Genomic DNA, 23412 nt, shown 5'->3' with positions numbered 1-23412 from the left:
TAGATTTTTTTCAGTCCTTTGTCAAATCCACTACTGAAGGCTTTCCCACGGCATTAATAACAATGTCCTTCATCCAGGAAGCCTCGCTTGCCGGGCTTGCAGTCAAGTTTTTAAAAAGTCTTCCAACTACCGTAAGGTTAAAGGGTTTACGCATCGATTCCATCTGTCCTTCTATCTTGTAACGAGGGGCACCGTAACTCGTAAAGCGTGACCCAAAATGAACAAAACTCTCTTAAAATTAAGATTGAACAAAACTGCAAAGCTGTCTCGTGCGGACAAACGCGTGTTGGAAAAGCAACACGGAATAGTCACAAAAGTCACCCAAACGCATGAGATTTCATGCGCGTGTCTATTCCAGTGCCGTTCGTTACATTTGCTAAATTGTATTTGTAAAATCTACGCGTCGATTAAATATTTACACGTCTTCCCCTCCCACCCCCCCCCCCAAATAAAAACCCCAATCTTATTTGTGGACGGGATGAAAGTCGAAAGGCCTTTCATACAAAGGGCCTTTTATTTGTTGTAGACTAACTGAACGGAGATTGAAGCCGAAATTGCGCTGCACACGTGCCTTGATTGTATCCAAACGCAGACGGTAACAATCAGGACGCCACTGCAGAACAAAGTCATAATCCAGTAAATCACAGCACACGACACCAGTAGTGGCCGCTACAAGGAACACATCCACGTTTTGAAGAACAATAAATGCTACTCAGCTTACACGAGAGGCGTGCGAGCCAAATAACAAGAAGCACGATTTTTTGTTCGAATTCGGTAAAAAAAAAGGTGGAAAAAAAACCATTAAAATTTCCGGGGGCGCAATTTCACGCGGTGAATACGAGGCGACGACCCTTCAATAAACAACGTTCACGAAGCAGTCCTCGAAGAGCCGCATGCGGCTCCGGCGCGTGGCAGGTTACCGACGCCTGGCTGACACAAATGCGTTGCGCTAATGAAACGAGCCGTGTGGCGTCAATCGCAAAGGCGAGTAAGTAGTGTTCAGGCGCGCCCTGACAAAAAAAACGAGCAATTCCATTAAATGTCATCGAATACAGACAGGGGTGGTGCCAATTCGATGTCTGGCCACGGCTCACATCAGTGGCGAGTGTTGTCTGAACGGGTCATGACCTCCACCTTTCACCACCGCCCCCCCCGTACCCATGGCTGGTACAGCTTTCTGCACCGCAAAGGATTGACAACCATCTGTTAAAACCTTACACAGCGCCACCTCCTGTACCCTCGCATCGCCGTCTTGCCTGTAAGTCACGACAGTATATGCGTACCCTGAATCCATGTAGATTCCCCCACTCAAACAACCGGGGAAAAATAATACAGAACCGTACATATTTTAAACCATACTTATTTCAAAGCGTCTTACCTGTCTCCGCTCAATCTTCTCAATATTCAATCTTGACTTAAAGCTTTCGTGACTGCAGGAATTAATACTCTTTGGGTCTTTCAGTAAAGTCACGTGGATAAGGTTCAAATAACCTATCTACGTGTTATTTTTTGTTATTTTCTATGAACCTATCTACGTGAAATTTCGATGTAAAGCTTTCGTGACTGCAGGGATTCATTTTCTTGGTTCTTTCGGTAGTCACGTAGAAGGGAAATAATGAAGTTATAAAAATAAAACATAATAAAAACATAACATAACATAATAAACTAATATTTATGTTTTATTTTTATTGTTTTATTATCTCCCTTCTACGTGACTTTACCGAAAGAACCAATAAGATCTACGTGACTTTACCGAAAGACAACGAATATAATCTCAGTATTGTACGCGTATTAGATGTATACCACTCTCATCTGTTAAGTCAGGGAGCTCCAACCAAGGAACTTGACCCCTCACTCTCCACCAATGCAACCAAGACTCCCCGTGGAAGTCATCACGTAACTATTCTCAGTCCCCTTCTGCTGCGCTCGTCTGGGAACTCCCCAGTCATCAGTGCTGTCGACTCCGTTCAAAACTTGGCTGAATATTTATTTTCTCCTCTGCCGATGACTGCCTAAATAAATAGCCTCAAGTTTATGAACAGCGCCTAGCGATGCAGTCGCATTTAGACGGATTATAAAATATTTTTTAGGCGTAATGTGTTGCAAAAATACCGCACACATAATAACCGATCCATCGTGCAGTTTACTATTCAGCATCCACACCGCGGTGGCTGGCCTTACTTGGGCACAGCGGAACTTTCAGAAGTATGGGACGTTAATGCTTTTACACCTCCGGTCATTCTCTTCTCCTCAATCCGGGCGAGCGAATCGAGCACTGAGGTCGATGTAGTAGTGGGAGAAATGTTATATGTCCGGTGGCTATCTGGAGTGATCCTACAATAACGACGAGTCTCGTGAAAGTGCAAGCGAAGCGATTAAAGGAACACACGCAGTTATACAAATAACATGTCTGCAAGAAAACAACGCCTCTGCACTTTTGAGCGGCGGAAATAATCTCAAAGCAATCGTTAAGAGAGCCCGCGACAGGCATTGGACTTTGAGGTTGTTGTTTTTTTTGTCCTTTTAACGCAGTGTGGCTTGAAACCTCGGTTTTAAAAAGTACTCGGGATATTGAGTAGGTGTTATGGAGCAGCGTCTGCTTTGCGTCAGCACAATTACGAGTTAACGTATATGCAATGATCTCTTTTATTTTACCATTGTCCATTCACAAGTAGTTTATTATAGTAAGATGAAAAATTGAAACGACACGCTGTCTCTTTTTAATTAAATCCAGCTTGGTAAACGCGTTAGTTGTGTATAGAAGTAAACTAAACGTCTTACATTGTTATAACATTGTCGGGCATTATTTTTTTGCCAAAACCCGTTATGAATACATCGTTATTTATGTGATATGCGCTAAAGTCAATGTATTCACTGACATGCAAAACAATGACCCAAAGTGCAAGTTACACGCCAGCAGTACAGCAAATAGGGTTACGACCTTGCTGTACCGAGATTGAATGTTTTTTCTTTGGAGACGATGGTTTCCTCTAGAGTGTAACCTAAAAAAAATGAATTGGCCAAACATCGGAATCGAGGGCCCTCTGAAGTAGAAGACGTGAGATGAGTAAAGATTTCTTGTGTAAACATTTCCAACAGTCATCTCAATTGTATGTGTGATCTAAGTTACTGTAATGCACACGTGTTCTAAGTATAGATAACACATTTAAAATGAGTAATATTGGGGTTCTGTAACGTTCATAGTTGTTAGGGGCGTGCACGCGCTCAGAACATCGTTTATTTTAAGCCCACACATTTCACGAGCACTTTCCACATCACGTAAACAAAACTTGGAGCGGTTACCCGCAACGTAGAGTTGGTGAAACGTCTGCAATGCTATCTGGACTTCTCTAATTAAGCGACTTTGCCATGCATGCTCACCAGCCCTTACGATGACACAAAGTGAAGACTTGGTCTCTTTTCACATGGTAAGATGTTTTTTTTTTCAAATAAAAGTTTGCAATACCAAGGCTGGGTTTAGGATTAACTTGACATATCCAGTACCCGGGTAAAGTTAATCTGAGTATCGAACCCTTTTCAAGACAAATCCTGCCTTGTATTTTTTTTGGTCAATACCAATTTAAGAAGCTAATTAGTAAGGTTTGTCATGAAAGTAAAACATACAAATCCGTTACGAGTACAACACACCAGTAAGTTGGAGAGTAAACCCACAACATTTACAATTCCACTACGACGTTTTGGCAGTAATTACATCGAGCATATTTGTGTAGAAATTATATTTCGTTCTTAAATAGAGGATACATATGACGTCGTCACTTGTCAGACAATCAGGTGCGAAGACCAGAAGGGGGGTAAGTGGAATTTGACAGAACTCTCACATTTATGGATATTCTGCTCGGGCGTGGTCCGGAACGTTTACCGAAAGAAAATGCAAGCTGACGCCTATCTGAAGGCAGTCACACCATCACCCCGAACAGAAATCCTCTTATCAAGACGCTCATACATGGGTGTAAGAAAGTGTCAGATGGTGATAGTCTGAGAAGTGAAATGAACCAAAGAAGCGCTGCAATTAAAAACGGTTAAAATTATGTACAAATCAACAGGGCATTGAATCAAATATCAAAAGTATTGAAACCGACCAAGCAATTAAACTATTAAAATACCGTACCTTGTGGGAGTAACTGATAAACTAGCCAGATTTTTGGAAAAACCAAACATGCGAGTCAAAATTTGGCATGGTACATAAAATACAGCAACTAATATCTGGTACTAAAGATGGGTTATTGAAGCTATCAACAACAGGTGTGTAGCGGATTAATTGCTCGTGACATATGCTATGTTGGTCAGAGAGCACGAATGATCAGCACGAGACTAAAATAACACCAAAGGAATATTACATATTCCCAAATCAGGTAGATGGAAAAATAATGAAAATAAAGTGAATACAAATATTACGACGTTTCGATCACAACACAAGCAGTCGTCATCAGGAAAAGAGGTTAGCCTCTAAAGGCAAACTGTTCATAAAGGTTTGGAGATGGGCCTAGCCCAAGTGTATCAGAAAAGGTTTGCTTTGCTGATAGACTTGGGCTACGTGTATCGACAAAGGTTTATAAAGGTTTGGAGATGGGCCTAGCCCAAGTGTATCAGCAAAGGTTTGCTTTGCTGCTAGACTTAGGCTTTGCCGACACACTTGGGCTTTGCTGATAGACTTGGGCTACGTGTATCGACAAAGGTTTATAAAGGTTTGGAGAGGGGCTAGCCCAAGTGTATCAGCAAAGGTTTGCTTTGCTGCTAGACTTGGGCTTTGCCGACACATTTGGGCTTTGCCGACACACTTGGGCTTTGCTGATAGACTTGGGCTACGTGTATCGACAAAGGTTTATAAAGGTTTGGAGAGGGGCGAGGCCCATCTACAAACTTTTATAAACAGTTTGCCTTTAGAGGCTAACCCACTTTCCTGATGACGGCCGCTTCTGTTGCAATCGAAACGTCGTGATATTTTAATTCACTGCATTTTTTTTCTATCTACGTGATTTTACCGAAAGAACCAAAGAATATGAATTCCTGCAGTGTACGAAAGTTAAGTCGATTTGTAAATGTTATGGGTTGACTCTCCAACACACCTGTGTGCTGTACTAGTAACGAATTAGCATGTAATGAAAACGTGACAAACGTACTTGGTTGTCGGGTGGTGGCGGGTTTAACGACACATTTATATTTAAGTGATTTAACCCAAAAAAAACATCTTATAAACCAATTTAAGGAGCTTTGTGTGTAGGAGGAAACCGGAATGCCTGGAGAAAGCCCACGCATGAGAGGACGCAACGTTTTAATGTCCACACAAATGTATTCGAGCACCCACATTCTAGACTGTCAACTTCTGGCCACCTTCTAGCCCAGAGAATTTGGGATTTTCACAAATTAGAGTGATCCAACAACCGTTGCCACCTCCGTCTTGAATTGCAGGATTGGCCCACCACAAAAAAAAAAACACTTGTTCGTAAAAATATGAACTTGATCGTTGATATTTTCCACTAAGAATTAACTGGAGTCAATTTACTTAATGATGTTAATGAAAAATACGGCACATGCTTTGTACTTATGTTAAAGTGCATCGTCGTACAATGCGTTTACATACAAGTTACACAAGACCTTAAACACATTATTTTTCACACATTTATTGTACACCACTATGCAATCATGTTCACATAGACAGATTACACTTATTAAAAAAAATGTTATTAAAGGATGAAATTCCTTCACAACCTTGCTAACACCTAGAGTTGTTAATTCAGCATACACACAACAGGAAAATATGCGAAAACATTCTGCTCATTCTGTGAATTTTCTGTACGTAAACTTAAAATTTATGAGACTGGAACTACAAATGCTAATTCAGTGGAATTCAATTTACCCAGAAACTCTGCCTAATTGATTTTGTGCATCAAACCTCAGTTGAATTTGTGGTCCAATACCATACTTGTGTGGGTAGATTCATTGTATCTTACTCTCCCATAGAACAAACATTTAAGATATTTTTCAATCTAAACTTGAATATGCAATAATAATAAAAACTTATTCTAATTACTGAAAAAAATGTAACCGAAATAGACAAGAAATGTATTTATAGCGAATGTCAAATTTTTTAACCCTTCATCAATATACCGCCAGAGAACTGGCATCACCATGCCCTGTCAGTCATTAAGGTTGTTAGTCCATACTTCACCTTACTGGTCAATGCACCTTGCTGAAGGGGAGCCAAGGACTGGTCCAGATATCCCTTGCCAGTGACCTGAGCCGTGGCCAAGCATCAATCGAAGGTAGCTGGGTGCAGTGTGCTGACCACTGCATCAACACTCCCCCCCCCCCCCCCAAATTTGTAATTTATAAATAGGAGAGAGTACTTAGATACATAAAGTCGACATGAACCTAAGCAGGCATCAACACCAGCTGGAATATACCCGAATTATGTTACTTGCATAAAACAAAATGTGTGAACATCCATGTGCAGTTCAATGCAGTTGTTAATCAAGGTGAGCGGTCCAAACAGAAGAGCTCCTGTGCCCCGCTACGCTCAAGCCATCATGACCGGCCTGGCCTCCTGTGCTTCCAGTGCAACTCCGGAGCCTGAGAAGCCGGTGCCACCCTGGGAACAGAGAAAAAATAAACGAAAATAAAGACAACCACAGGGACGTGCAGGCTGGGCCAGAATAAAGAGTTTGCGTTCCTCTGCCGGCACTTGCTCCGCACGTCATTGAACGCAAACCCATTATTCTAGCTAACTCCAGATTCACACAGACATCATGAAACCACCCCCTCTCTGCAGGGTGAGGGCAACGCAACCTTGAGCAGTAACCACAATGCAGGTCTCGCTGAACTGATGCACACCGTGCACTCCTAAAATAAACATCCACATTGCTTTTAGAGGTTTCGCTGTTGGGAAACGCCCACATTAATCCACATAATGTAAATAAAGTGGCGCGCACACCCCTACAGCTGCCTACTCCCCCGTGGAAATGGTAAACCACTGGAGAAAAGGATTTGCAGCTCGTGAGTAATAAATACCGCTGGAAGAGCTGTAAGTTGCGCGATCCAGTATGAAGTTTAGCTTACAAACGCTGTGCCACTGATCAGCAGCTGTGTGTGTGTGTGTGGAGTAGAGACGACAGCTTAATACGTGTATAAGGTGGAACATTATGGGCTGTACGGGCAAGAGTCTTCCAGAAAATGGACGTGGATGGAAGAAAAGCAGGCAGGAAGCAGTTCGGTGAAATTAATACATATCAAAAATATCAGAACTGAGGCTGTGTCAGCTGCACTCTCTCACCCTGTTATTAGTAACGGCTTCCAAACATACAAAAAAGCAACGATATTATTTAATACAACTAAGATGAGGCAGACATTTTACTCATTTTCAGTGAATCGATACATAATGTATTCATGAAAAGCCTAAGTAATAGTGCAACATGCATTCAATACAAGAAGCACACGTACAGTTAATACAACACACGCACACACTAAAATCAAAACAACAATCACCAATATAGCCTTTACCAGACTGTTGGGGCGAGTGTCGTTAGCGAGCACCTATTAAAGCGGACACAGCACACGAGGTCGTGGGCTTGCCAGCACCATGCTAGGCTGCCTTTGCTTCCAGAGTACTGTTGTTGACACACCACACAAGGTACTCATTTAAGGCTTAGTCAGCCTCGGGGAAGACCAGGACCAGTTCAGACATTCATCATCGTTATTGTTCGTAGCACAGCGTGCTAACACCACTACACAACTGCTCCCGCCACACTAAACACAACACAGGTGCACACACTCAGTACAATACTGACACAAACATGCTCAATACAACGCAAGTGCATATGTGCAACAAAAACACATACACACACTCAATACAACACAGGCACACAAACAAAGAATTTATGATCACATACAAGTACAACAAGCTTGATGTTTACCACGTGGTTGGAAAAGTGAGTGCGTTGACATTTTTTTAAGTTTTGTTCATCGCAGTTATTACAACCTTGTTTTTCACGAGGACAATTACATTGTTAAGTTTTAATTACAATCTCTAAGCAGAAGCCACAGCTACCGGTAGAGGCGAAGATACACTGGATGCCACGGGTTTTGCTTTTGCCTACATCCCAAAGATTTGTTCATTTCAGGCCACACCATCCGTGTGGGCTCAGGGTCAAAATGTGCTCAGCCATGTGGAAGAGAAGAAGCTGGGTGCCATGTGCCCTCCTTCAGCGGATATTGAAGATCCGCCGAGGATCTCGGCGAAGAAAGGTCACGGTGTGCCGCGTGCTCGCCAAAATCACATTTGGCTCACTGACAAAACGAGAGGCCTGTTTGTAAACAGGCAGCACAGCAGCTCTGACAAGCTCATTATTAATATCATCAATAACGTAAACAAAATAACTATTTAAGTATAACAATCCCATTCTGTGCAGCGACACAGAAGCCCTTATTGTACTAGCTCACATAAACAACACATTTCGCATTCATAATTAAAACCGCCTTCTCACAATGTAATACATGAGCTCATATTTTGGACAATCGTCCTTCAGAGGACAAGACTGCACCTTGCAGTGTGGTGCCTTAAAAACATTGGATAAGGTTGACATATGAACAACTTATCCCCACATATACTCTGTGCGGACATTTGCTTATGCACTGCTGGATGAAGGGGATGTTGTGCAGTGCGCGTAGGGATTAATTTACCAACTTTACCACTCTGGTTTGCGCATGTTTGCGAACGCGGGGCGCACATATGTGCATAATATAAGTAAAGTATAATAGTATGTTGCGGCAATACCCTTTGCTGCTCACAACTGAGCCTGAATGTGTCTACACCATGTGTAAACATACATGTGTGTGCCATGATCACTTGTGTTGTTGCGATATGGAGATACTATGAAACATGAGTACGACATACGGTTCACGATAATCATACTGTCTATTTGCAGACTATCTTTTTGTATGGTGATTCTTTTGGTATATTAATCATTGGGAAATATACTTTCTTCCATAATAATTATTTCTTGAGAAATATTCATAGAGCAATATTTATAGAGCAAAATGACAATAATGAAAGTTCGAAGTAAATATCTATTAATCATTATATTAATGATCTGCAAGATGTTTTCTGTAATAAATAATGGCATGATAGTTATGACTTCATCATTTAGCTCATTCATCGAATAATTGTAATGAAAAGCACCTGCATTATAAGCATTATAAGTTGCAATTATTAAAACACATATGACATGCTTATGTTGAATGAACTGCAGTCTATGACCTTTGAAATCATCTTTATTTGTACTGGAAGTACAGCAAGAGCACAAACACCATAAAACATAAAGACAAAGTGATGGATAACAGATATCTCAATGATCATTTTGTCGTGGAAATGAATAATGTACCGTGGAAATATCGTGGCAACGCTAGGGTATAACACTCACCCGTTGGAGTTGAATGATATCCTTCTCGGAGAGTGCTTCTCCAGTGGTGGGGTCTATCATGTCCTTGCGGATGAGCCTCTCCACACACTCCATTGTCACCACGGCACCCCTGCATTGATATGGGAGACAAGACAAGATTCCCTTGTATAGCTGTAACAGACTGTCGGGGTAAGTGCTGTGAGCGAGCACCTTTGAAAGTCGCCACGGCATCCGAGGGAGAGTGGTGTGGCTAAACACCACACCCGGCCACCTTTTTCTCCCCAGTGTTGATGATTACACACCTTACTGGGTACTCATTTAATGCTGAGTCGACCTAGCGGAGGCCCAGGACCGGTTCAGATATTCACCACTGTTGTTGGTCGTGAGCGTGAATCGAACTCAGGTGGCCGGCTTTGTAGTGCAGTGTGCTAACCACTGTACCACCACTCTCCCACACACACACATGGCCAATAGCTAATTTTTTTAGAAAAAATTAACAAAATGGCAGTTTATTGAAAATACATTTTTTGTTGTAACGTTCCGATTCCACGGTGCAATTTCACGTACATGTTGTGAGCCTAAATAACAAATATTCATCGATGCATTGCTACACTCCTGGTTAACGGCAAATTCAAGTGTAAAGGAAGTGATGTCGCAGTAGCTTCACAAGTGATACAATGGAGTGTAAACATTAATTTAAAATCTGTTCTTCTCATTATGCAAATATCAAACCTGTTTGACAGAGGACACAAAGCCTCGATACATATCAACCATATAACAAGCACAATTTAAATGTATATAATGCCCGAATGCAACTGCATCTCAAAATGCTTTAGAAAACAATAACTCCTTTGGAGCCTTATTATCCTTAATATATGCTGTAAGTTCTCCTGATATAAACAGCTGCAAGAAGAGAATGTGTCAGTCTCAGGACCATCACGTTTCATTACATTTATACAAAAGATGTTTGATTTCAACTTTGTGCACAAAAGACGATTAATACCTCCTTACATTAGCACATCACATTTTATCGGTCCCAATGCCACTATAAACTTTGATGAAACACTTTTCACCTTTTATATAACATCTATCAGCATCTATCTATCTTTTTTAGCGTCAGAGGTAAATGGCAGACTGCGCACAGGCTCCGCGAAGATAAAGTAAATAAATATATTATACATTAAAAAAAACAGCATTGCCAGTCGGTCATCCGGAAACACTTCACCCCACGCTTGCCCCAACCCCTCTGAATCATCAGATAAATCTGCGACACTGGGCTGCCATGTCTATTGGGGTCAAGTCGCTGTGGCTATTCGGGGCAGATGTACACAAATAGGGGACTGGGCTTGGGAGGCAAAGGGCAGCCCTTCCAACGTTCAACGACTGATCATAACTTTGATTGAATGCGATAGTGCCATGCAGCGTATTAAACTGCAAATGCCACGCGCATGTCCGATTCGCTGTGGCCACTTTTCACTGGCGCTGTTGCAAACGCAAAAGAACCTCTTTGGCACTGGCGTTGGGAAATGGATGGCCGTGCTTTACCTTGATGATAAATAATAAAAGAAAGTCAGAATACACATTTCTGAAGCAAAATTATTACCAGCTTTGCTAACATAAACCAAACGCATATTAAACATATGCTGGAACTTTCATTTTCATGATTGGTTTGCCAAAATTAATTTTAACTCGTATGTATTGCAAGGGGTATTTTTATTGAAATGTGCGACATTTTGTCAGTGCCAATAATTTAGAAAGCCAGCAACAAAGACATCGGTGTGCTTATTTCTGGGACGCAAGCTGTGCAGGGTCCAACAGCCATTAACAAGCAAGAAATGAAAATGCAGGGAAAAGCTCGTAAATAAAGTTCGAGTAAAGACTCCAATCACACGCCGTGGCACTTGGCACGGCTTCTCCGGGTCAGGCCCGCGAGGGACATTCTGCAGGTGCGTACGAGCGTTGCTCTTGTAAAACCAAAGGTGATTTTTTCCCCCGTCAATCGCGCACCACCACCGCCACCGCCAGGAAGGGTCGACTGGCGCACAGATGTCACAGTAACACCCGTATTATTGCACTTGGGGATTATGAGCCAGGATCACACCATGTGCAGTCTCCCCGAAACAAGTTTTACTTTCATACAACAGTGCTGAAATGGGGTTTTTCCCCCATGTATGGCCTAAAAAGTTGCCAGGAAGGTGAAGTAAAACTGTTTTGCCCATCAGACATGTATACTTGTGTTTCAAAGTGGTATTTACAGTTTTAAAAAACATGCGGTCATCCCGGTTAATGCCAGCGATACTATTCAATCTCGAGTGAAACTTTTTTCTTTCACATCCCATGACTGCTAGTCAACCTACAAAGGTCTAGAACTACTTTTAAAAAAATTGTGTTTTATCTGAATCATCTTCATTTAGAGTTAAGCATTTCGGTTTTGAATGGAAAATGCAAAAAACGACTTGAACACAAATGTGGGACTTAATGGTTACTAATGGTTTTGTAAGGAGCTCTGCTCAGAAAAAAAAATGCGTGCATTTAAAGTGTTCATAAAATAACTACCACAGAATATTAGTCTATATGCAGTTTAGACTGTGTTCGATACAAGCCTGAAAATTACGTTTAGATGATGATGATTAATATACACAGAGTTATTATCAGCAGCCATCATCTATCCACTGCTGGATGATGGCCTCCCCAAAGAGTCGCCATGTACAATGAGTTACCAATGAGTTTAAAAAAATGCAGAAATCAACAGCCAATGCACGAGAAATGCCGCACATTGGGAAAAATATTGAGAAAACATTTTATCTCGTGTTTATTTTTTATTTTCTTTTGTAATAACACAGTGGCAACTACATCTCCACACTCCATAAATACAGAGACCATGCTATGCTGGAATGCAGTGGCATGCCAAACGAGGTTGCTCGGCTCTCTGCTAAAACATGGTGAATCCTACAGCAGATATCGGGCAAGACATGCCAAGCATAGCTTCCACTACTACCAACACAGAAATGCAGGAAGCATTCGATTTATCCACAAACAATTTGTAAGGTCTTACCAGCACAAAAAAGTTACTTTTTCATGAAACACTGCATGCCAAGTTGTTTTTGGCATTTTATTTGCAGAAGCCGCCAATCAAAACTTGAAAAATTCCGTTAACTTTTTTTATTTCAGTTTTTTGAAGGTGGAGAAAGCCTCGTCATGTAAGCATATTGCTCTACTTGCAGTAAATACAACTGCAACATATACGTTTTAGCAGCTGCAGTTACAATTGTTTCATTAATAAACCTCAATATTAGTGTATTTCACCACATTCTGCAATTCATTAAGGACAAATAACTCATACCCAAAATGTACGAAAAGTGAATCAATTTTTTTAATTCCCTTAAATGCTATTATTCTGAATAGAATGATGATGTCTGTGCTATGTCTGTGAGGCCAGCTACAATCACACACCATATATCATTGCCGTGCCCATTTTAACATTACAATAAAGAAAATCATTTAAAATTAAGATTAGTGCCTGATTTGCAAAACAAGCAGAACAATTGTAATTAAGTCCATCAATTAATAATTTTAGATGCAGCCAAATTGTAAAGATAGCAGTTTTAATGAAAGACTACTTATTTTTGTATACAGCCAAACAGAACACACACACACACCACGGAATTACTTGTTGCTTACTTTCTCAGACAAGTTGGCAGAGAAATAAGAAAATGAAGCTGAGATTGATGGTACAGAAGAGTCTTGGGACTCTAAATGATGTTTTCTCGGTGACTATTAATACCATTAACTAAAATCTCGTCGCACATACCATCTGGCCTTCTCTACTTAAAACAAAATATGTAGCAAGAGCCAAACGCAGCGATCCCTGGGATGACAAATTGATAACCAAAGAATGTCAATTTATTTAAAACTTCCTCTCAATTCTCCAATGGGTATGGAGACCGGAAAAGTGTGATGGTATCGCAATGCTAAGCACCAGAATTTGTGATAAATAATTAATTAAAGGGAACACAACCTCACTTTTTTTTGGTGCCCAGTTCCCTGCAGAATAATACATCAGCCCAATGTTTAAAGAACATTCCTCTAAAGCCAGACAACAGTATTCCCTGTGGCACAGTGAGAGGTGACACGATTTAAACACAACAAATGCTTTCAACACTCACTGCTTCTCACTACTTCTCACTACGAGCAGGTTCAACTAAACCTAAATGTACATGAATATCGCTCAAATGCCATCCTGTTAAACGTCAATTCCACGAAAGAGAACTCAAATCTGCGACATCTACACAAGATGCGTTTGTGCTGCCTAGCGCAAAACGCAGATGTCCGTAAGTGAACAACACAAGCACTACTGGCATTGGCTATGATCCCTGTTAAAGGCGCGTGACCACTGCTGGCCATCAGGGGTTTTACACAGTGCTTGCGCTACAAAGTGCTCTGTTATGCCTCAAGCGCAGGCAATGCGCCTGACGGTAATGAGCCCCCGGTGGCCCTTTTACGGCCCATGCCAACAGCTACACCCGCTTGCAAGCCGCACTATAAAACCACATTCCACCGAGGTGAAAAAGTGCCCAAGTTTTCAACATCTACGGATTAATTTACAACATTAAAATAACGCGCGCTCCACCGCCAACGTATAAACCTTGAACGGGAATGACAAATTATTGGGGGGGGTTTTCGTGGCCTTTGTACTGTGCACGGGAGGGTTACCGGGTGTAGAAAGAACTTCTGTTTAAGTGTCAGTGTTTAGGCTCTCAGGCGGGGTTAGGATTGAGGCAAAGGTTATAGGGCAATAAGATTAGGTCTCGTGTTTGCCATTTTGGCTTAGGGGTAATAGTGGAGGGGATAAGGTAAATTGTGAGAGTTAGCGATGGTGCTAGTGTTGGGCATTTCAGCTCAGAATTACAATTTTACGTTATGAGTTTAGTGCTCATAAAGTGAATAGCTATGAACATTATTTGTATGAGGGTTTTATGTTAAGTGTTGATAACATACTCGTATAGATAGGTTCAGAATTAGTATAAGTGGATTTTAAGTGACTGTTGATAATAGTGCTATATGGTTATGTTCAATGTTATGGCGGGTTTAGATTATGTTCATAACAGTTTGGTACAGCTTGGATCAGTGTGAGCAGCAGATTGTTTAAAGTAACGTGTTCATAGTGATACCATACTTCTTGCTTCAACGCCAGTACAGCACAAACTATATTTATCCATAACCATTTATCCATTGCCGCCAATCAATCTGTGGTTATTTGGATAAGAACCCCTCTCATTCTCGAAGCTGTTTGTCCATGTACAGCGTCCTTAGCAACGTGGAGAAGAGCTTGCATATTAGGTTCTACATTTCTAACATTTGTTGTGACAGAGTTGAGAAACAAGGACGTTGACAAAGATCGTGGAACAAAGGTTAAAAAGTTCTCAAAGGGGCATGGAGAGATGCGTGGTTAAAAGTGCAACGTGAGGAGGAACACATGGATCAGAGCACATAAACGCAAGTTAAATATATTAATTGTCATATTGACCATTAAGAACAGCAAGTGGACTTGAATGGACGAGACTAGTGACAGAGATGGCCGAGAGGATGTGCACAGTGTGTATGGAGCAATGAAATCAGCTCCTGTGAAATTGCTAGATGAATTGCTGAACTTGCAACATAGTGAGAGATAGCAATCGCTTGGAATGACCTCCATCGTGGCTGAGGATATGGTTAGGTTCATTGCTCATGTGTGTATATTTGTATTATTGTATAAAGAGGTTTTAAAAGTTCGGTGTTTGTACCATCTCTATATGATGGCTGATAACAGTTAAAACAGCTCTTTTAGAATTAGTATACAAGGGAAAAAGCTAGGCCAGCTTGAGATTTTGGTGCAAAATACAGACTCTTTGTTTTGGGTATGTGAAAACAATTGATGCCAACCAATTTCCATCAGTGGCCTTGTCCTGTCATGTGGAAGGAGCAACTAGAGGCCATCCACACAGGTGGTGGAATGGTGCTATAAAGGAGGACCTAAAAGCCCTCCAAATAAATGTTCACATGGCCCACGTCCAAATGAGGATTCCCACTTTCAGACGGTCCCCAAACGATATTTGTGCATCAATTAAAGAATCGCAGCTGCACTAATTCAGTGCTAGAGGGTAATATTTTTTAACCTGACAATTGCATCTTGCAGTGAAATTAGAAACACAGTAAATTAGAAACAGGTTGAAAACCCAAAAATATTTTAATGTCCAATATAGCCCTCAGGAAACACTTCCCCACCTCTGCGATAAACTGTCAGGTTGAATAGTTACATCTCTTCCTGCACTTTAGTTTTGTCAGCAGGCTGGCACTGGTTCTATTCACTCCTCAGTCAGGAAAATATTGCACTTCCCTGTGCTACGCACTTAGGTTGAATATGCATGTCTTAAGTCTGTACTCGTTCATAAAGCTTGTCTTCGCCAGGCAAAAGTTTTAAATAAATCTAATAATTAACCTGACATGATTTTTTACATTTTCTATCTACGATCAGACACCAACTACTCAAAAAATGTGTATTTTTCTGCAAAAAATTTTTTTGACGACTTGCTTCAACTTCTTATATTTAAAGACGTACCCATCAGAAACCGCTCAATATAAAGATTCTGTCCTTTTTTTATAGAAAGAACAAAAAATTATTAACTTAATATTCTGAGGGGAAGATCCTATTTTTTTCCGTTTTCGAATAATTCAGATTTTAACATCATTAAATGCGTATTTTTTTAGTTCAAAACCGCTTTAATCCAAAATATCTCAAAAACAATAAAAGACCAAACAATGGTTCTTGCATTAATTTTATTTACTGTTTTAACGCTCTATCAAAAGAAAAAAAACGCAATCTTGTTTTTCACGGTTTGTCAATGACACGCGTAAACATGTTTATGGGGCACTCAAAATCGAGATTTGGGGGGTCTTGTGTTTTTTCTGTTGTGTCCTAAAAATTACACATCAAATGTCAACTTTCTACCTTGTCTGGAAGTATCTTACAGGTTTTTGAGACATACAGATTAAGGTATCTATTTATATAGATGCATGTTGAACCTTACGGACCCAACCATGCCAATCGGAGATCTCGCTGCATTCCAGTTTTGTGATCCCGGGTGAGGGACGGGGTGGTGGGTGTTGGTGGGGGGGGGTTCTCAGGCTGTGGCACTCACGATGGACGCAGCAAGGCGCACGGCACCGAGTTGCTGAGCACGTCGTTGGTGACGGCGCACACGAAGCGCTCCTGCTTGCTGATGAGCGCCGTCTTGGTGTCGCGGTCATTCACCGCCATGAACTTCACCGGGTACAGATCCTTCAGCCGCAAGGGACGCCCACTCATCGGGCAATACACGTTCTTGTCCTGCACGCGGCGGGGGAAGGCAGAACGACCGCTCCCAGTTAGTTTTAGCAACATCTGTCGCATTGCGCTAGCAGTTGTAATTGTTCTTTTTTCCCCTTTGTTGCACGACTATATTCCATTATGAGTCGAAAAAAGTTCTTCGAAAATCTCACAGGCGTTTGCACTCGTGCTGCATAGCTCCGACGCGTTTTCAGGTTGTACCACGGCAAACTTCTTCAAGAACTATTCCATTCCTTAAATAACTACTTGGGAACTATTAAATTCCTGAATAAGTTCCCACACATGTGCAGAAACACATCAGAGATCAAGCCAGACAACACCCAGTACAACACGACAACACATCAGAGAACTCCTGTAGTTATAAGTGTCGGATTTTGGCCCCGAAAAAAGATGATGTCGCACAACTACTTCGGAAATAACTTCAGTAGGTATATTTATCCATACTAGAGGCATACATTTTAATTCCCTGTATAGATTGTTAATCATGTGACTAGGTTGAGATCAACTCACTACAACTGAGAACATAGCTTAACCATGGTTAAGTCATATATCATTAGTATTAACTGTAAAATACTTGGGTGCTCTTATCAACTAAAGTTAAACTAAAATGCACCTATGGCAAAAATTTAATTTGGAGGTGCTGAAAGTGTCTCCTCATATTTGTGGGAAATTAATGGGACTCTGATTGCATATTGTGGTTCACATCTGGGATGGAGTAATTTTGAGATTTGTTGGTGGACCGCAACGTAATGAAGCCATGATGTGCGAGGGACACCCAACTGAAGGGCAACAACATGCCCAGAACAATAAGGAGGATTCTATCTTGATTTGAAGCTTTCTGACACAATATCTGTGGACATTTTACATGTTTTATATTTTATCTCTATTTCAGGTGGGGATTTTCTCTGGTATTGAAAAGTACATAAAATTCATATTAGCCAATTATAAATTATTGCTTCTCTTCTTAATTCAACAATACCGAAATAACCAAAGAGTATGGATTCCTGCAGTCACGAAAACTTCAAATATAGAATTAAAATGTCTTATTCGTAAAATTATTTGTATTTATTTCCCCTCTGAATGCAAATGCGGCTCAAAACCCTGTACAGAAAAGAGGTAAAGGGCTTACATCTGAGTAAAAAGACAAGATAAAACTGCTGATGCACATATCAAACTATATCACGCCGTTTTTAATGTACGTACATGTACAGCTTTTTGTCAATGCAGGAGTGTATGACAACTTCCCTGTGCAGTGTAGATCCATAGGTTATATCGACCATACTTCACCACGTTGGTCAGTGAAGGGTCGTGAAGGTGAGGAGTATGAATGGGGGGGAATATAAGTTCAGCACAGCTATAGATTGTGGTACACTGCCCTATGCCGTCATCTACGTAAACACGCAGCCCCATGACAACCTCTTTGTGCGAGTGATTACCCATCCAAGCACATGTTTATAAGGTCGCACTCATTACACACAAAGTGCTTTCCACAAATGAACCACAATACCTTGTCCGATCTCGTCATGGTGCATAAACCATCACGTGAATTCTGGTCATCCTCGCAGCAGCGTTCGGCTAACCATCGAACAAAGACGTTCACTGCATCGCGCGCTTTCGTATGGGCTGCTGCAGTCGCCTGGAACGGTTTTCCTACCGATAGTAAGAAGCCACAGGAGCTATGCCCTTTTAAATCTAGATTGAAAACTAATTTCTTTACAACTGCTTTTTGTGTTTAGTTTGCGGTCCTTCCCCGCACCTCCGATTAGCATGTTTGGCGACATACAGTGCGAAAGAAGTTCAACATACATAAACAAGCTCAACCATGTCCATTCCATGTGATTTGATGTATAAGTGCTCATGTAATTATATAAAATACAACTGTGGTTTACACATAGTAGATACGAACACATGATGACCAGATCTATCAGCGAGCATCTACGAGAGCGATAACCATCTCTCGTGAGAATATCCAGATCGTCCTTTGGGACTCACTCCGAGAGAGGCTGTGAGGGGCCTCAGCTATCTGCTCTCTTGTCACTCACGTGTAAACACGCACTTTGCAGATAAGTAACTTCCACCAACAACAGGACCTCTTCTATTTCCCCACGCAAATGATAGGCTCAATGGGCATAATCTAAATTTACTGGCCTAAAAACACCATCATTGACAGCGGGCCAAGTAATAAATTATGCCTTATCTATTCTAATGCATCAGCTACCAAGGGAAGGCTGAGAAACACTTACATCCATTCTCCAATGTGTTTGTTAAATCAACTGTCAGCTGCCATGAAACATTGTGCTTGAAACGTTGATGGATGAGACAGTGTTTAAAGCTAAACTGAAAACAAATCACTAATTATGCTCGAATGTTCCCACACCCTGTTTATCCTAATACCATGTGATATATATTTATATATATAACAATACCATGTTATATATGTTTATATGAAAAATGTTAATGCCTATAATGCAGGGGCACCCAAACGTTCATTGACTGAGATGTACAATTATAATTTTTTTACATTTTTTATTATTTTAAGGACAAAAATCTGACTTGTTTGGTCATGGATTTCTGGAGATTTTACTAAAATGAAAATACAAAATGACAAGCAAAATCATGGAAGCTATTGAACGTTTATAAATTAAATAAATTCAACTTATCTTGGTAAACACATTTTTGGGCCACCATGTCGAGCATTAAAATGATAACTAACATTGCATAGATAAAAAAAAATCACACAATGATGTACCGCTTATAAGCATTTACATTTCAATGGGTAGATTTAAAGTTTGAATCGTATCAAATTGTCCATATCCTTATTTATAAGGGAATACTCCACTTGGATTTAAAACATGGATAACCACAAATTAACTAACATGTTCATAACTGGATTAATATGTGATATGTTGTAAGACATGCCATGTATCATGACTGTATCACTGCATCCTTCATGAAAACCTCACTGAAAATTGAGGTTCTTGCTCATTAGAACATGGCACAGGCCCTCTCAAATCAGGGTGGCAATTTTAATTCTTGCGTAGGTCACTGGGGTTAATGAAGTCATTCTCTGACCCACCAGACTATGAATTTCACCAACTGCAGCCATCTACCCACTTAGAGTACGTGTAAGCAAACAAGATGAGCAGCCCTGACAATTTACGTCAAGAGGGCCCAAGCAATGCATCAGCAGTCAAAACAAACACCCCGCTGCACACCACCGAAGCCACATGGGTCAAGCGAAACCAATTGCTAGAAAACACTGCATTAGGGACCACCGTGAGCCTATTCTATACGTGACGAAGATAACAAGTTAAATGTAATAATTGTTTTTTTACCCTTTTATCTCGCAACAAAACTGACACCTTTTTTACGAGGAGTCATGTTTGCATAGACCACAATACCTGCAGTCATAATGCAAACAAAAAACATAACTCGGATAATGTATGCAGTGTCCTTGAAGTTGATTGGTCCACACCTGAGACAGCTTTCCTTTGAGCCTAGTCTCACATGTCAAATGAGGTTCCAATGAGGTTAAATGTATCTATGGAGTGTGGCTTAAACATTCAAGCCCCCCATTACACACATTTAGCATCTTGTATGTATGTTGAACTTCTTTTGCATCGTATGTAGACACCTCTGGCTGATACAATGTAATTCAAACACGCGAAATAGCATTGTACGTCTCAATGTAATTTATTGTTGTATAAAGTAATTTATCTTCTTGGTTCTTTCGGTAAAGTCACGTAGAAGGGAAGTACAACGCAAGCAGCCGAAACGTCGTGAGAATTATTTTATTTTATTATGTTTTATTTTTATTATTTTATTACTTCCCTTCTACGTGACTTTACCGAAAGAACCAAGAAGATGAATCCATGCAGTCACGAAAGCTTTAAATCGAAATTTAAAGTAATTTATTTATGGTGTTTAAGTGAGGAAGTAAGTATCCTGTATAATTCTACTAATAATAATCAGCCACTATCAATTACTGGATGAAGGCCTCTCTAAGCTTGTTGTTTTTATCTACAGATGCGCAGCTGCAATCCATTCATCTACCAAAAGAGCCATGACCACTTTCGTTTGATGTTCTTTGTGCTTGTCCCTAAAGTGCATGTTCCATGTCTCAGCTGCCACTAATAATATAACTCATTCATGTGATACATCAGTAATATTTTAAGTTTCACTTAACAAGTTGCGGAGAAAAAACACACCGAAATGCCACATAAATCAGTGTGAACTTCAGAGGCATTGAGTGAACAAGACGTACCTGCATGTTCATTGCACTATCAAGCTGCCCTTTGCGCCAACCACATTTGCAGCATAACCAACCAATCTTCCAGCTCTTCCAAAGCTTTTATCAGGCAAGTAACAATTCAATTAGATGAATTTCTAAAGTTTGGCATTGAGATTCTATACTAGATGTAGCGCAATATTAGCTTAAGGTTTTATATTACTCAATTAGATTAAAAACATAGTTTTTCTGCATCCCTTTGTCAATCAACCACTAGATGACAGCCTCCCCATCCCATCATGGTGGTGGTTGCATGACAATATTTCACCTGGATGGTGATTGCGAGTTGGTCAAGGCAAGCAGGCTAGAGGTGGGAGAACAGAAGTACAGGACAATAGATGTCTAATGCCCACTGTGTAGCACCACCAAACCTGCCTGGGACAACTCCACGTGCATATAAGCCCTCGCCAGGCTAAAGCCTGCTTAGTTTCCAGGGAAAAATTGGGCGTATTCCAGGTGATTTGGTCTCAGTCTGGTCGTGGATATTGACAAATATTGTGGCAACCAGTGTTGCCGCCAATACGAGCTTTCTTTAGCGGCAACAACAGCACGTTGTGAGGGGCGATAGTCAGCCAACCGTTCTCTCGCTGTGCAGGATTAAGCCTCAGCTCATCAATCAAGTGCTGCCGTGCTCCCAAACACCAGAGCCCCGTCGTACAGGCTGTCATGACCGCCGCAATTCTAAATACACTAAATCACCGATATGCGGCACCCACAGTACAAGCTCACAGCCAGCACCTTTTTACAATCCCTTATTCGAATTCCTCAAGTGCAAGGAACTAACTGGGAACATTTTTCTTTAATGCATCAACACACAACGGACTTTAGGTAGTGAACACAGATATTGGTTTTCATCTGACAAAAGTAACTTCAAAGCTAACATGAAATACAAATTGAATAATAAATATATATAGCTCCTCATGAAACACATACTTGTACTGCCATTATATGGATAACTGATATTTAAATTCCTTCATATTCTTTCATTTGAATCCTGACAGAGGCAATGGCAGATCTGTACCTGATTTATTCAAGGGGAGTGTGAACCTTAGCACAATTACACATTCTGACTGCAGGAATGCATGTTATAGAGGATTACAAAACACAGTGGTAACAATTACCTTTATTTATGGGATAACGCAATGTGAAAATTCCTCAACTCCCCACAAAAGCGTTGGGACCATATGCCTGCAGTGATGTAAGCGTTTCGAAAAAGACAACATTTATCTTCCCTTACGAACGATGCAGAAGAAAAGCAGACTAACACAGACAATACTGGTCTCGGTGATTACGGGTATCTATAAACTCATGCACAGGTGCTAGATGGATTGGTGCATCGCAAGACCATGCTAGATAGTGATGGCTTGGGAAAAACTTCATCCAGGAGAGGATTGCTCATAGCTAATAATAATGATGATGACGGTGTAGCCTCTTAAACCACCAATGCCACCCCATAATCCCCCGTGGCTCAGTGAATCATTGCTGTAATACATTCTTGTGAGCATAAACCAAAGCACACAAGATAACGCACCTGGCCGAGACAAGGCACAGAGTTCCCATTGAACAAACTATATCTATAAAAAATTGCAAACACACACTATGTGCGAGTTTTTCTCATGGAAATTCCCATTAAAAATGTGTGCAACCTACTCCTCTTCATTTGAGAAAACTTACACCTGCGCTAGCTACGCGGAGCTTGCAAGGAATATAATCTGGTGTTTGGATAAATATGCCGCTGTGATATACACCACTGCACTTTTTACAGGGGTTCCTGGCCTCTTTCAAGGTCCCTTACTCGCTATTTTACGAAGGATTGGCACCCTGCCCCAAGTACATATCTCTCCTTTTGCAGAAGGCCCATTTGTGCAGCTTGGTGAGAAACTTCAGGCTGCTGACATCACTATAAATATGTCCAGCGCCCTTAACAAGCCCATGCCCTTCATATCCGCTCCCACACACCCACCCTGAATGTTAAAGCCATTATTTTAGTGTAGAACACTCGTTGCTTAGACCAATACACAGCTTGTTAGCACTTAACACAACTCGTGACAGCTGAAATTATCGGGTGCAACAAAGTCCCCATAAAAATGAGTTGCCGATACGGCAGTTAGAAACGTGCATCTAAAAAAACGCTCGACTGCTTATTTATCCATCAGACCAAATTCTTGAGGCAGCCTAAATTTGTCAAGTTTCAACTTCACCAATGTTTAAGGGAAGGCGCATGTGTCCACATTATTCACTGCCCAAGCGCAGGTTGCTATGGCAAAAGATATATATATATATTTTTAAACTATTCAAAGAATTATGCTGCTTTACATCTCAGTATGCAAGTTCCTATTTGA

The 23412-nt window shown here is 40.9% G+C and overlaps 1 protein-coding gene across 4 annotated transcripts in view; it reads right to left on the bottom strand.

The window, feature by feature from the left end:
• Window positions 1–5626: 5626 nt before the first annotated feature.
• Window positions 5627–23412, bottom strand: part of NOSIP (nitric oxide synthase interacting protein) — a 33440-nt gene continuing 15654 nt past the window's right edge. For all 4 annotated transcript variants that reach the window (XM_061564519.1, XM_061564518.1, XM_061564517.1 and 1 more), the window contains exons 7-9: window positions 16595–16782; window positions 9438–9546; window positions 5627–6610 (exon numbers count right to left, since the gene is read on the bottom strand). In XM_061564519.1, coding sequence (XP_061420503.1) covers window positions 6539–6610; window positions 9438–9546; window positions 16595–16782 — 369 coding nt within the window. In that variant the 3' untranslated portion in view covers window positions 5627–6538. The remainder of the gene's footprint in view (window positions 6611–9437; window positions 9547–16594; window positions 16783–23412) is intronic.

The sequence above is a fragment of the Lethenteron reissneri genome, chromosome 33 (genome assembly GCF_015708825.2).
Source record: "Lethenteron reissneri isolate LAM-NWPU_2019-01 chromosome 33, ASM1570882v1, whole genome shotgun sequence".
NCBI lineage: Eukaryota > Metazoa > Chordata > Hyperoartia > Petromyzontiformes > Petromyzontidae > Lethenteron > Lethenteron reissneri.
The sequence above is the reverse complement of the archived record's forward strand: the minus strand, read 5'-3'. Positions and strand labels throughout refer to the sequence as shown.